Consider the following 14,372-nt stretch of genomic DNA (forward strand, 5'->3'; position numbering starts at 1 on the left):
CGGCCTCCTGCCCCCCCCCACCCGCAGAGAGAGCTCCTCCCCCGGAACTCCCTCCTCCTGTACTTCCCCAACCAATGGGAACTCTCCATGAGTCCCGTAGCCGGCCTAGGTGAACAGCAGGAATCCAATATCCATATGAATGCAAATCTTAACATAATCATATCATCTCCATGGCTAGCTGGCGTCACCTTTCGACCAAAAATGCCATGCATCATATACTTGGCTCTTAGCACTCTTTTGCACCAGGGAACTACAGTTTATTTAAAAAGTTTAAGATTTGTGTTTGTCCTTCTACATCAAGAGCAAGATAGGCTGGGCTGAGGGTGCGAGGGCGTGGATGTGGCTGCCCTCTTAGATGGGCTGTATGGGCTGCGGACACAGCAGCGGGCACGGGTCTTTGCCTCTGCTTCAGAACCCTGAGTTTCAGCTCTGGGGCTCAGGGTGGCTCCCACCCAGCCTGGGTGCTAGCAAACCACTGGACAGATGGTTAGTGTGTGCTGGAGCTTGGGAGACCCACAGGATCCAGCAAAAACAGAGTGTTTGAGGAAGGGTTTTGTGGGGCAGTTGACACAGTGAGAAGGACAGGCCAGCCGTGCCAGGTCAGGCTCTGCATGGCTCTCATCAGTGAGGGTTCAGCTCCAACTAATTGTAGAGGTGAGGGGCATGACGGCCCCCTCCCTGGGATTGGCAGCAGCCTCGGTGGCCCATGGGTGGTACAGAGCCCATGACTCAGGCCAGGAGGCTTGACCCCTGACTTGGATGCAGGCACCTCCATGGGGGACGGGCCCCCACGTGGGCTTCTCCACCTGTACCCGGAAGACTGGGGAGCTCAAGCTGAGTCTCTCAGGGTTGGGTATACTGCTTACTAAGGCCCCTGGTCCCCCTGGGGCCACGGGGAACCCCATGTGGTGGCTCCTGAGCTCGATGTCCACAGACTTGCAGGAAGTGTGGGGAATGGAGGGGCGTCCCCTCAGCAGGACTGGGACTTGGCCGGGTGGAACCGCGGGTGTGCAGTGGGACAGTAGCTGGTGACACTGTGTTGGTGGCCTGAGGTGTGGTGTGTGCAGTGACCTGGCCATGGGTTTGCGGGCAGAGTTCAGTCCACAGCATGCCCTGTAACTCGTTCTGAGCAGAATCGGGGAGCCCGGGTCGCCTGCCCACTCTGGAGGGACCTCAGGTGCACCACACACCGGCTATTATGGGATGAGGGGCCCAGACCCCTGTTGGGCCATGGCCCAAAGACTTGGGTGGGCTCCCGGACGGGTGGGTGGGTCGCTGGGCAGTGCCATCCTGCGTGGCACTGAGGGGTCCTGCCCACAGGTCCTTCTGGGCCCTCCTCCTGGCGTTGGTGGTGCTTCGGCTGGTTGGCTTGCTGTCCACAGACACTGGGCTGCTCACTCGGTAAGTCCTGCCACGGGTCACCCCGTGCTCTGGGAGGCTGCCTTTCACATGGGGGCCCCTGCACCTGTCAGTGCACATGGCAGGCAGCATCTTCCCTCTGGGAGAAGGTGGTGGCCCTTCCTTGGGGGGACCCATGAGCATCCTGGGCCTCCAGGGGCTCTGTCAGCGTGGCCACCCACCTAGCAGATCTCTGGGCAGGGCTGTGGGGGCATGGGCCGCCTGGGCAGGGAGGACGCAGAGGGGACAGTCATATCTTTGCCAGGTCCTTGCCCAGACTTCGTTGTCCCTTGTCTTCCTCATCACTCCTTTTGGTTTCTTTTTTGGTGCTGGGGACTGAACCCCAGGCCTTGTGCCTGTGAGGCAAGCCCTCTACCAACTGAGCTGCGTCCCCAGCCCCCTCCCCCATTTTTCATCATCAGATACGGCTTCTCTTTAGACATTATGTATCTATTTTCTTGTGGTGCTGTGGGTCAGATCCGCTGCCTTACACCTGCGAGGCCAGTGCTGTACCTCTGAGCTACAACCCCAGCCCCTTCCGGTCACTCTTCCTGTCCTGCACTGGGGTGGGGAGGGCCCTGACACCCAGCCAGTCAGCCTTTGCCCTCTCTGGCCCTGCATCAGGCTGAGTGGCCGGGTGTCAGGGCCCTTTCTGGTTGCGGGGTGAAGGGTCAGCCAGGAAATGGTGGATGTGTGGCTGAGGTCAGCCAGCCAGTGCCAGGTGCCCTGGTGGTCAGCAGCAGGTTGGGGCCTGAGCCTGCAGCCTATGTGGGAACAGATGGCCATGGAGGTGGTCATGCCTGCCCTGCAGGTCCCTCTGTGCCAGGGGCTTCGGAGGTCTTCAGGTGAGGCTGGCCACGGTGTTGGGAGGGCATGGTGATGGCAGAGGTTTGGCTGTCCCCAGGGTGGGTGGCTGGGTGCCAGGCATGTGACTGTGGCCTGTGTTCTCCTCCAGCCTGTTCAGTGGCCAGGCTGAGGGGCCACCCACCACCAATGTCGTGTTCCTCAAGACACACAAGACAGCCGGCAGCACGGTGCTCAATGTCCTCTACCACTTTGCCGAGGGGCACAACCTGACCACAGCACTGCCCGCTGTCGGCTCCCGCTTCCACCTGGCCTCTCCCTGGCGCTTCTTGGCACACTACGTGGAGAGCGCCCAACAGGATGAGCCTGATCCTCCCCGCACTTCGACATCAACCTGCCCGAGGTGTGGGTGGTGCAGGCTGGAGGTTGGGCTTGAGGTGTGGACTGGGGCTTGGGCAGACGCAGCCTGGAGGACAGAGAAGGGCCTCGGCTGAGGGGCTGGGCCGCTCTGGGCCCCAGTTAATTGCCCTTGGAAGGAGACTAGCCTGCCTGCCCTGTACCAGAGGGCAGCCCTCTCCTTCTCTCTGCCCCCTGCTCCTGGAGCAAGCCCGTCTTCCACCTCCGACCTCTGCAGCTGCCTTTGGTGAGGGTGGGCTCCATGGATCCTCCTCCAGGTCCTGAGGTCTCAGCTGAGATGAACTCCTCCCAGGGGATTTCTGAGCTGCTTTCAGAAAGACCCTAAGGGGCGGGGAGGACTTGAATGGCGAAGGGTGTAGCCTTTCAGGGTTTCTCTGGGTGTTCCAGGGGAGAATGGCTGGCAGAAGGCAAGGTGGCCTGGTCTGATGCACAGCACCAGTGAGCCATGTGGGGCTGGCACTGGGTCTGGGCTCTGGGGGGAGTCCACCCACGACAAGCCACAGGCCTCACGGCACCTGCAGGCAGGAGGTTGGGGTCTCTGTGAGTAGGTTCAGCCCTCACCCAGCACCCGATGGGTTCTTCCTTCTGGGAACAGGTGCAGAAAGTCATGCCCAACAACACCTTCTACTTCTCCATCCTGAGAAACCCCGAGGCGCAGCTGGAGGCCTCCTTCACCCACCACCAGGACTACCTGCCGCCTTCCAAGGACTCCGAAGTCTGGACGCGTTCCTGCACCCGCCACAGCGGTACTACAATGCCAGCCGGGGGTGAAGAATGCCTATGCAGGAATAACAGAGGTTTGACCTGGACCTCGGTAACAGAGGCAGCAGAGCAGGGCTGTGTCCGGGCGCGCCTGGCCGAGGTGGAGCAGCGGTCCACTCCTGGGCCCTCTCAGCCTCGGGTCTGAGCTGCCGTGTGGCTGTAGGGCTGGGGCCGGGAGGGATGTGTTTCTGGAGGACAGTGAGCTGTCTTCAGAGCCCTTCCACCAAGAGCTGGCACAGACCTGGCCTGTGGGGCGATGGGTGGCAGCTGGGGAGCCAGGGGCAGGGCTGTGGGCTGGCCCCCAGGGAGTCCCAGAGGCAGACCTGCATTCTCAAGAGAAGCTGGAAATTCAGGGTTTTTTTATTTTTATTTTTTTTTTTAGTTGTTGATAGACCTTTATTTTTTATTTATTTACATGTGTGCTGATATTCAAACCCAGTGCCTCACACATGCCAGGCAAGTGCGGTACTGCTGAGCCCCAGCCTCAGCCCTGGAAATACAGGTTTTTATGTGAAATCTCCAAATTAAAAAGCTATAGTTCCGGGGAGGGCTGCTACTGTGTTTTGACAGCTCCCTACAGGCCAAGCCCACACTCCTTCCAGCCTCCTGGATACACTTCTGTCAGGGTAGGCTGGAGCCATGGTGTTCCAATCCTGCCATTTTTGCATTTCCCTCTTGTGATGGAGACCGTCTGGAAACGTCTCTGGTCATCTGACTTGTAGTCAGCTTGTGATTGTCCCTTGGTGCGGGAGGGGCCTGTATCAGTTCTGGGTCTGGGCTAGTCCCACCTGGTGGGGGCACCTGGCGACCATGGGTCGGTGTCAAGATCTGCCGAGCCACGTCTGTGGCCAGGAGCGTGGGGGGAGAGGTCCTTAGGCCACATCTGCTGGGAGCCTGTTGCCCAGTGTGCTTCTTCTGTTCTGTAGGCAGTGCCCCTCACCTCGAGCACTGAAGTCATTTTGTGAGTCGTGCTTCTGTAGAAGTCTGGCAGGCCACAGGTGTAGGGTTTAAGGAGGACAATACAAGACCCAAGAGGAGGCCAGATCTGGTTTGCATAATACCTGGGACCTGGCTTTATGGGCCCAGGACCAAGGAGATCGAGGTGGCACCTGTAACATAGGCAAGGATTTAGGATAAAGAGAGAGAGAGAGACATTGAGTTGTGAAGGAACCATCCAGGAGCCACTGAGAGGCAGAAATCACACTCCTCTTGTAAAAGGAGGGACACGTGCACAACTGCAGGGAAAGTCGGGGATTGTGCAGCTGTACCCTGTACCTCCAGCCCAGCTCCTAAGTACAGCCGGTCTCTACATTTTGGATCCCAGCCCACATGGGGCTGCTCACTCTTGAGATGGCCATGTGCTCCCCTGAGTGTGGATCTACTGCCTACATAAGCCCCTATCCACGCCTTGGTCTGGCTCTTGCTGAAATTCTTTCCCTCAGGTATGCCAAGGACCTGCTGGTTCTGAATCAAGCCACTAGATCTTTGTCTTATTTTATCATTGGGTCTCAATGTACCCAGAGGGATTTATCCAGGTGAACACTTAGTAGCAGCAGCAACACAGGCATTTTTTTTTTTTTTACTTAACAATAAATAATTGAGAGTGGTTTTATCATTCGATAGCCCGTGGTTGGGTTGAGCTGAACAGTATCATGGGAAAGGACCACCAGTGTCCTCTGAACAGGCTTGCAGTGGAGATGTTGCCAACAACACCCACTCGGTGGACATAAGGGCTTCTTGGGTCCGGCCCGCCATGCTGCCCCCAGTAGCCGTGGACCTCGAGGGGTTAACTACTGCATTGCCCTGCCTGTGAAGAGGCAGGCCTGGGCAAGAAGAAAATGAGAGGGGTGTGTTAGTCAGAATACCCAACAAGAGCAACTTAGAGGAGGAAAATTTATTTGGGGCTCACAGTTTCAGAGGTTTAGTCCATTGCTCTGGCCTGAGGTAAAGCAGAACTCATGGCACAAGGGGATGGCAGAGGAGAGCTGTTGGCTCATGGAAGTCAGGAAGGAGTGGGGGGGAGGGAGGGAGAGAGAGACAGAGAGAGAGAGAGAGAAGCCAGGGACAGGATATAGTCTCCAGGTCATGCCCCAGTGACCTATGACCTTAACCACACCCTACCTGCCTACAGTTAGCACCCAGTCATCCAATGAAATTGTTAATCCATCAAGTGAATTAATCCACCAGTGTTACAGCTCTCAAAATCTAATCACTGCCTAAAAGCCCCACCTCTGAACCTTTCTGCATTGGGGATTGTGCTTTTAAAATGTGCCTCTTGAGGAATGTTAAAGGGGCAAGAATCTCAGTCTGATGTGGAGTCTAAGTTGATTCCCCATCTGGTGGGTGGTTTGAAATGTCTCTGGTACAGCATTGGGCAGTTGGTGGGGTCTGGGGAATGAGGCTTGTCCCTCGACCCTCACCTCAAGCTGGGCAACTTCAGTGGCTGGGACGTTAGGAAAGAGCAGACCCTGTTCTTAGATATTCCATGGAAGAAAACTGGGTGGGGGGACCCAGGAGGAATTTGTAGACCAGTCTACGGGTAGATTCAACAAACAAACAAACAAACAAAAAACTCCCAAATCCCCAAATCCCCAAACAAAAAACCTGAAAAACCATGAACAGAGCCACACTCTGATCACAAGTGCACCATAGTTTTCTTTAGAAACTTAATTTCTCTCCATGTTCATACCAATTTCTATCAAAGATGATCACCACAGAAAAATCAGTTGGTTTGCAAAACAAGTTTGGTTTTACTTGATGATTTACATAAGTTCAGCGAGAACTGTGATCTACCAGGTAGTGATCATGGAGCAGAGGCTTCCTGGGGTGCCAGCACAGTAGCACTAGCCTGTCACCCCAGTGACTCGGGAGCCTAAGGCAGGAGGATTGCAAGTTCAAGGCCAGCCTCAGCAACTTAGCGTGACCTGTCTCAAAATGAAAAATGGAAAAGGCTGGGGATGTGGGTCAGGGGTTAAGTGCACCTGGGTTCAATCCCTGGTGCAAAAATCAAAACAAAACAAAATAAGAAAGCTCCTAAGGCTGGAGGCCAAGTCCGGGGCCACGGATCTCACCTGCAGCACAAGGCCCAAGGCTCCGGCCCTCGTCCACTCCCTGGAAGACCAAGCCCCTCGAAGCAGGCTTCTTATCCTATAACAAAGAGGATGGGTCTTCACTGAACTTGTACAAATAATCACGTCATAAAAAGTAAAATATATACACGGATAATTTGTTAATTCTGCAGGAATCTAATAAGGAGAAACATAGTAGATGCCGCACCTGTCTTCAGTCAGCTGGCTCTCTGCTGGGACCGAAGGCCGGCAAGGACAGTGCAGGAGGAAATGTCTACTTGGGCTCGTGTTTCAGAGTGCATTCTCAGTGAGATCAGAGATGTTGCGATAGACTTGGAACTAGGAGAATATGGCTTCCAAACCTGAGCAGAGGCTGTGAAGAGCAGAGACATTTGCTGAGTCCAGGTTGGCCGTGTTCAGTGCAGAGGAAGTCACAGGTGCAGGTTCTGGGGGAAAGTGGAGAAGGGGATGCGGATTCAGGACGAGCCGACGTGCAGAGAATAGGGGTCCGAAGACGAGGAGAGGCGCAGATGGAAAGCCGTGAAACCACGGATGGGAGAGTCCCCCAAGCCGAGGAGGGACTCGGGGTTCCAGCTTCGCGTTAGCCGCTCATTACTGTGACAAAGTACTGCAGAAAACAGGGGAAGGCTTATTTTGGCTCAGGGTTTCAGAGGTTTTGGTCCAGGTGGCAGGGAGAGTGTCAGGTCAAAGCTGTCACCTAGGTGATCCCTTCAGGTCATGCCCAGATGACCCATCCCCTCCCCCTGGGCCCCACCCCCCAGTAGTCCATTCAGCTATGCATCCCACTTCTGAGCCAATTGGTGCCCTAGAGCCCAGCTCTGGACAGTGCTGCCTGCCCACACACAAGCCTTCAGTGGACATTCCAGATGCATACCGTGTGGCACATCAAGGACTTCCTGGGCCTCAGGCAGCACCCACCAGCTCCCACAGAAAAAGGGACTGTGCTCCGCTCCCATGGGCCGCGTGTGAACTGGGGAGGAGTCAGTGCTGGCCTGAACATGCAGGGCTGGTGGCCCAAGGCCTGGCACCACACAGCCATCTTGCTCCCAGCCGCACGCCGGAGAAGTGAAATCCAGCATCAGCTCACATCTTTGTTTCTGACTTCGAGGTTGGTGGGGATGTAAACTGGTAATGTCTCTTTTGGAGGGAAACATGGGGGTGTTTATTACTACTTGAAAATGCGTGTGGCTTGTGATAGAGAATTGTGAGTGTTCACCGTAGTACAAGGAAAGGAAAAGTGTCCTGAATGTTGTGTGTGAACCATCCACAGACGCTGACTCCATTGCTCTGGGTCCAAGTGAGGCAGCATGTCCTGGTGGAGGGTGTGGGGGAGGAAGGCAGTTATCAACACTTGGCAGCCAGGAAGCAGAGAGAGAGAGAGCTCCACTGACCAGGGACAAAATATACACCCGAAGGCACACCTCCAGGACCCACCTCCCCCCAGCCAGACCCCACCTGCCTGTGGTCACCACCCAGCTAATCCCTGTCAGGGAGTAGTGCACTGCTTAGGTAAGGCCCTCCTGACCCAGTCTCTGCACCTCTGAACCTCCTCACCCCGCCTCACGCCTGGGCTTTGGGGACGCCTCACATCTGAACCACAACAACCTACATTCAGAAAAGCCCACGTCCAAATTGTGCTGACTGTAGATCACTTGAAGGAGAAGCTCCCTCAGACTAGGGGAAACTCAAGCAAAACTCAGCCTTTTAGATGAAGACAGAAAGTTCTACTGGTGAATTCAGAATCCCGCGAAGAGTACTTGTTGCTGTTTCTTATTACTTTGGGTGCAGGGGATTAGATGGAGGGCCCAGGGTGCCAGTCAGGCCCTCGACTGCACAGGGGATGGGCCCAGGGCCCAGGGTGCCAGCCAGGTCCTTGACCGCTCAGGGGTCTGGATGAGGACCCAGGGTGCCAGCCAGGCCCTCCAACATGGGGGCATGAGTCAGCCTTCGTGCTTGGTCACCCCTTTCTTCAATGGCACTGTGGTGATCTCTATTCATTCCGCTGATCTTAAAAGCAAGAATAATCTGTATTCAAGAGTGGCCTTCTTCATGAACCTGATTGAAGTTTTTTTTTTTGAGAAAAATTAAATCTGTGGGTGAATGTGTACTTGTAAAAGTACAGATTTAAAATTCTGCTGATGGTTTGGCAGGTGAGAAAGAGGCCCAGGTGTTTCCACTGCACGCAGCCTTTTAGGGTGACAGTTGTGACTGTCAGAAGGCCATCACAGGACATTAGGGTTCAGCGTCACTATATTTTTCGATAGTGTTTCTCAGAGTCACCAAATCAGCCTAATGAGTTCATCATCTCCACAAGAGAGGAGATGCACCTGTGGGATATCCAAGGCCACCTCCAAAATCTCCAAAGCCAAAGCACACCATGTAGAGCTTGGCTCAGAGAATGTCCCCAACAATGCCAAAAAGTCTGAAACCCTGTGAGCTGAGAGCAGGGACAGTCGGCCAGAGTCACAGAGGGTCACTTCCTGAGTTGTAAAGTGAGTAAAAGACTTAACAAAAAGGCACGAACCCCAAACACTTCACCTTTTAATTTTCCTCAGTAATAAGAACCCCAGTCAAGAGCACAAGACCCAGGAAATCGTCTTCACCCAACACAGACTAGTGACCAAGAGTACAGAAGACCCCTATGGGGCTCCCTGCAGAGGCCGCCTGGCAACTCACAGGTCAGTCCTGACCAGGGCCCAGGTCTAAGGAGACAGACCCTGGGAGAGTGTCTGAGGCTGTGTGCACCCCACTGGAGGAGAGCCGAGCAGGGAGCGCTCCTGGGGGCCTTGCAGGGCCTGAGACAGTGTTTTACAGAGGACACCCAGGACAGTTCACAGCCACCATGAGAGTTCCGGAACAGAGAGCTGAGCTCTGCAGGTCCTTAGAGCAGATGCTTCCAGTCTGACCTGGGAGCCGCGTCTCCATGTCTCTGATGGAGCAGGCGCTTACAGGACCTGAACAGAGAGCTGAGCCACTGTCAACTGGGAACACGGCAGAAGAGCTGCAGAGGCAGAGACGGCTGAAGACTCAACACAGGTCACAGAATTCAATAAGAGTCTCTTGAAAACTTTACCCCCAAAACGAACAAACAAGACTTTACCAAGAGCAGAAGACACCTTGAGAAAAGCCTTCCTGTGTTTTTGGTTTTGGTACCAGGGATTGAACTCAGGGGCACTCCGCCACTGAACCCCATCCCAGCCCTATTTTGTGTTTTACTTGGAGACAGAGCCTCACTGAGTTGCTTGGTGCCTCACTTTTGCTGAGGGTGGCTTGAACTTGTGATCCTCTGGCCCGACTTCTTTTATTCCTTCCTTAAATTTGCATTTTTGAGGCAATCCATTAAAAGTTTCTGAAATTAGGCAAATCAGTCTTTTTTATGAATAAAAATGATTTTCTATAGTCTTTATAGTTTTTCTCATCAAAAACACATTTTCTTCATGTATTCTTTGTATGTAGAATAATAGGTATTGATTTAAATTTTTAGCTTTTAGTAACCTTGATTTCTAGTGAAGTCCCAGGGGGAGAGATGTTCTCAGTTACCTGCCACATATCATCAGCTTATAAAAACACATCTTAGAAGTTTTTGAAACATGTGCTTCTTCTAGAACAAGTTTGCTTCTTGATGTGACGGGGATCTCAGCGGACCCAAGTGCACACGTTGTCTTTTCTGTAGAGCATCAGGGCCTAGGGTATGCGGGGCGCCGCGGGCAGTGAGCTCCACTGGACATCCCATAGCCAGGCATGAGCTTTGTGACTGCTCTGGCACCACTTCCAACATCTCCATTCACCCCAGATGTCTATTTTTAACAATAAAGCTTTTATAAAGTAATATAAGCTTTTACATACCCAGATCACTTATGGAAACTGAGATCTTAGGCAGGCAGAGGCTTAATTTCCAATTATTTCCTGGTTCATAAATACCCTACCTCACAGACTAACTGCTGGGCTGGAAGGGCCAGGAAGGGCCCCTACCGCTTATTTACTCTTAAGTCAGACTCACATTTTCATGGTCTTAAACATCTAGCCAAGACGGAGATGACCCGGCCTGGCAGCAAACCCAGGCAAAAATGAAGGCTAACAATTCTAAAGACATCTTCATTTTTACTTTACTAGTAAATGTAAAACCGACTTGTTCACCACAGATTGACTCACATCGCGAGCACTCGGAGGCATTTGGGTAACTCAGCGGTTTTCATCTATGTGAACACACACCTGCCGTCGGTGAGCTGACCCAGAACTCCCCCAGGGACTGGACCTGAGGACAGCTGCGGTAGGTCCACCTGCATAACATACGTACACCTGTGTGCACAGAGATCTCACCGTTTTCATTTTAGAATTCTGGTCATGAGACAAAAAACAGAGTAAGCTCACCAGCTTTTATAGAGACAGCTGAATCCAAGCCCCACGTCTGACAGTAGGTCAGGTGAAGGCCACCTGGTAGCACGGCGGACCCTGGGACTTGGTTCCGAGCGCTGGTCTTACACAGGCCACGGACCAGGGTTGGGGTAAAGCAGCCCCACAGCAGCTGGTTTTTAAGAACCCTCTTCCCCGTCCCATCCCCCTTCCATCTTAAGGGGGTTCGGGAGCTGCGTCAGGTGTTTGCATTTTAGCAAGGCATGCGGAAATCACCACCCCAGAAGCACCTGGAGTTTGATGGCACAGCCACCTCTTTCGTTTGCCAGAGTGGACTGCTTGACTGAGCAGCACAGGTAGAGAATGTGTCTAGAAATGGTTTTTAAAATATTATTCATGTTTTCTTCTTTTTTTTTTTCCTGGTTCATATGGCAGACAAAGCTGTTTTTCTTGTGTTGGACAGACACAAGGGACGTCCTGCTGAGGCTGAGGTTCTGACTGAGGCAGAGGGCTCACTGTCTCTGTCTTATTGGGCTGCTCTTTGTCACCTGGCTGGTCAACTTTGTCACTGTGAGGAAGTGCTTGAGAAAATCAGCCCACAGGAGGAAAGGTTTATCCCAGCTCACGGCTCCAGGGGGTTCAGTTCAGGTCCACTGGCCTCATGGGTTCAGCCTGGCCTCAGAACTCCAGGTTGGAGCCCACACAGAGCAGGCTGTGGCCAGAGGTCTGGCCATCCCCTGCTGAGCCACAGAATGACCCCTACAACCTCTCCAGGGGCTCAGGGGTCCAGGTGCCAGAAGACGAGTTTGTCTTGGGGGTCCCGTTACCTCCAGGGCCTTGGCTTCCCCTCCTTGGCTCCGCCTTGGGCAGGGGGTGGGTGAACACGACCGTATGTTGGGACAGCCGTCCTGGTCAACCCCAAACCTGCTGAACTGGCCATGTGAGGAGGCGGCTAGTGCTGGGAGCCCTGTTCCTCCTCTCAGACTAGGGGACATGCTGAGACCTTTCAGAGCCTGGCCTGGGCCGGGGTGTGTGCTGTGTGGTGGCCTGTCCCACCTGAAGCCTGTTTCCCTCTGTCTGCTCCCTGAGGCATTCACCTCCTGCTCCTCCTGGCTGAGGCTGAGCTTGTGCTGACACCAGCCCGGGTGGGCCCAGGCTGTGGGGCACCTGCCAAGTGTGGAGAGAATGTCCCTCTTGTGCCCATGTGGCCTGGGGAGCCACGTGGCACTTGCACCTGCTGCTGGCGTGGGCACAATCACCCTTTGAGTGAAGAGCCCAGGGGCTTCCAGGAGACAGGAAGCTGCCTCAGAGGCGCCAGAGCTGGTGTGGGGTGAGCAGAGCCGGGGCTGCGTGTGGTCCTCCCTGAGGGCCTTCCTGGAGGCAGGCGGAGGCAGAGGACGTCAGGTGGAGCTGGAGGGGCCAGCAAGCCCTCCGGTGTCTGCTCTTGCTTGCCGTGAGTGTCACCCTTCTAGGGCTCCACCATGTGGGTCCCCATGAGCATGCGGGGGCGTCCCTTTGCAGCAGGGGTTTTGGTTCTGGTCAGGTGTGTGACTAGAATCCTGATCTCGTCCCCATCTCCAAGTGCTCTAGGCTGACCACCTCTGTGTCCTGGTCTGGGATGTGTCTGGCTTGTGGCCTGGCCTGCTGGCCCCATACCTGCATCTCCTCCCCACCACCCCAGCTGGCTGTACACACTCACTGCCCCGGTCTGTCTCTGTGCAAATCAGACAGAGACCCCTGGGAAGGTCCACCCAAGGCTGCCCTGGGAGGCTGCTCCCTGGAGGCCCCCGCTCCTGGGGCTTCAGGCTCCTGTGAAGAGTCCTCCAGGTCCCCTCAGGCCAGGGCCCCACAGATGTGCGAGGGATTCCTGGGATGGGGGTCTGGATAAGCCAGGTGAGCTGCCCACAGCAGGGCTCTGACCACTGAAGGGGGCTGTGGGTGAGGGGAGGCATGGCTGGCTGAGGTTCATCTGGGGCAGTGGGATCAGGAGGCCACAGGAGGACCTTCCTCCATCCCTGCCTGGGGCGGTCCTCGGTCCTGGAGTGTGGCCCCTCTTTGCTCCACTCCAAGCTCCTGCTGGGTCCCATCACCACCTCCAGGAAGCTCCCTGTCCCCACCATGTGCGCCCGCTCAGGGTGGGAGAGAGGCTCTCACAGGGAGGAACTGATGAGGACCCAGTGGGGGTGATCCCGGTTCCTCTTGCCCTGGAGATCTGCAGCCCAGAGCTGCGTCCACAGTCCAGGCCTCCCGGTGGATGGGGGCCGCCATGTCTCTGGGCCCTGAGGGTCCTCCGGCCTGCCCTGCCTGTCCCGTGGGAGGGTCCTGTGGTGTGGGGCACCTGGCACTGGAGGGGGCCTCTGCTGTGCACCCCACCCCCACCCTGCTCAGGCAGCCCGGCCGTTTGTGGGTCCCTTGGGGCCTTGAGTTTAGCCCCTCCTCTGTGGGGACGCTCTGAGCGCTCCCCTGGGCACCGTGTGGGAGCCCGTGAGCTGTCCTGCTGTCTGTCTTCCCTGTTGCTCAGTCCATTTGTGGACACAGATGTTCTTGTTGCCACAGCTCTGGCTGACCATCTGCTTGGCCAGGCAATCCAGACAGATGGCGGGCAGGGCTGGGCTCCCTGGGACCGTCCTGACCTGCGGCTGCTCTGACCTGCAGAGCATGGGGGCCCCACACATCCCAGGGCGGACGGTGCTTTTCCAGCGGGAGAGGACGGGCCTGACCTACAGGGTGCCCGCGCTGCTCCTGGTGCCCCCTGGTCCCACGCTGTTGGCCTTTGCGGAGCAGCGACTCAGCCCCAGCGACTCTCATGGCCACCGCCTGGTGCTGAGGAGGGGCACACTGGCTGGAGGCTCCGTGCAGGTGAGTGGTCAGCACAGAAGTGTCGGGTCCTGACGCAGGCAGCCTGGATGGGGAGGCTGAGGCCCAGTTCCTGAGCGCCCCCTGTCCTGGGCCCAGGCCTTGGGCATCCTGGCCAGTCACACTCCTCCTCTGGCAGTGGGGTACTCTGCGTGTGCTGGGGACAGCCGTCCTGGAGGGGCACCGCTCCATGAACCCCTGCCCAGTACTGGACACAGCCTCAGGCACCGTCTTCCTCTTCTTCATCGCCGTGCTGGGCCACACCCCCGAGGCTGTGCAGATCGCCACTGGCAGGAACGCGGCCCGCCTCTGCTGTGTGACCAGCTGTGACGCAGGCCTCACCTGGGGCAGCGCTCGGGACCTCACTGAGGAGGCCATCGGGGCCATGGTGCAGGGTAGGCTGGCCAGGGAGGGTGGCTCCCCTTCCCCACAGGCCACCTGGGACCTCCTGCTGGCCCTGCCAGCCGCCTGCTGAAACAGGCTTCAATCCCGCTCTCAGGACTGTCTGGCCCCCAGGAAAACCTCATTCCCAGGCAGACGGGATTACTCCTCCACCCCACAGCCGGTGGGCAGGGCCGGTGCCTCCAGTGGACCTAAGGCACTGTCCTCTCCCTGGCCTTGACTGTCTGCTGAGGCTGAGATCTGGCTTCCAAACCCATGGCCTCCCACCCCCATGGCCTCCCACTCCCCATG

The 14,372-nt window shown here is 56.0% G+C and overlaps 2 protein-coding genes across 5 annotated transcripts; both read left to right on the forward strand.

The window, feature by feature from the left end:
- Window positions 1-663: 663 nt before the first annotated feature.
- On the forward strand, window positions 664-9,890 carry Gal3st2 (galactose-3-O-sulfotransferase 2). Its single transcript, XM_048808004.1, is given in 7 exon segments — window positions 664-713; window positions 1,321-1,401; window positions 1,992-2,243; window positions 2,354-2,568; window positions 2,571-2,605; window positions 3,215-3,314; window positions 3,317-9,890. Coding segments are annotated over 7 exon segments (807 nt in total). The 3' UTR covers window positions 3,391-9,890.
- A 468-nt stretch (window positions 9,891-10,358) lies between these two features.
- Neu4 (neuraminidase 4) lies at window positions 10,359-14,366 on the forward strand. Of its 4 annotated transcripts, none has more exons than XM_048808966.1 (5): window positions 10,359-11,179; window positions 11,287-11,513; window positions 13,479-13,682; window positions 13,819-14,074; window positions 14,179-14,366. In XM_048808966.1, the coding sequence occupies exons 3-5, from the start codon at window positions 13,482-13,484 to the stop codon at window positions 14,274-14,276; spliced, it is 555 nt and encodes a 184-aa protein (XP_048664923.1). In that variant the 5' UTR covers window positions 10,359-11,179; window positions 11,287-11,513; window positions 13,479-13,481; the 3' UTR covers window positions 14,277-14,366. The 4 variants fall into 4 exon arrangements, with proteins under 4 accessions (XP_048664923.1, XP_048664924.1, XP_048664921.1 ...); XM_048808964.1 differs by lacking the exons at window positions 10,359-11,179; window positions 11,287-11,513 and adding exons at window positions 11,520-12,276; window positions 12,406-12,716; XM_048808967.1 differs by lacking the exon at window positions 11,287-11,513.
- Window positions 14,367-14,372: the final 6 nt, after the last annotated feature.

Source organism: Marmota marmota, unplaced genomic scaffold (assembly GCF_001458135.2).
Source record: "Marmota marmota marmota unplaced genomic scaffold, marMar, whole genome shotgun sequence".
NCBI lineage: Eukaryota > Metazoa > Chordata > Mammalia > Rodentia > Sciuridae > Marmota > Marmota marmota.

Excerpts from the sequence above, each read along its gene's own strand:
- Neu4 (XM_048808964.1), top strand. The coding sequence starts at position 12,696 with ATGGGGGTCTGGATAAGCCAG. Across the intron at positions 12,717-13,478 it reads TGGGGGTCTGGATAAGCCAG|AGCATGGGGGCCCCACACAT; the intron begins GTGAGCTGCCCA and ends TCTGACCTGCAG. Across the intron at positions 14,075-14,178 it reads CATCGGGGCCATGGTGCAGG|GACTGTCTGGCCCCCAGGAA; the intron begins GTAGGCTGGCCA and ends TCCCGCTCTCAG.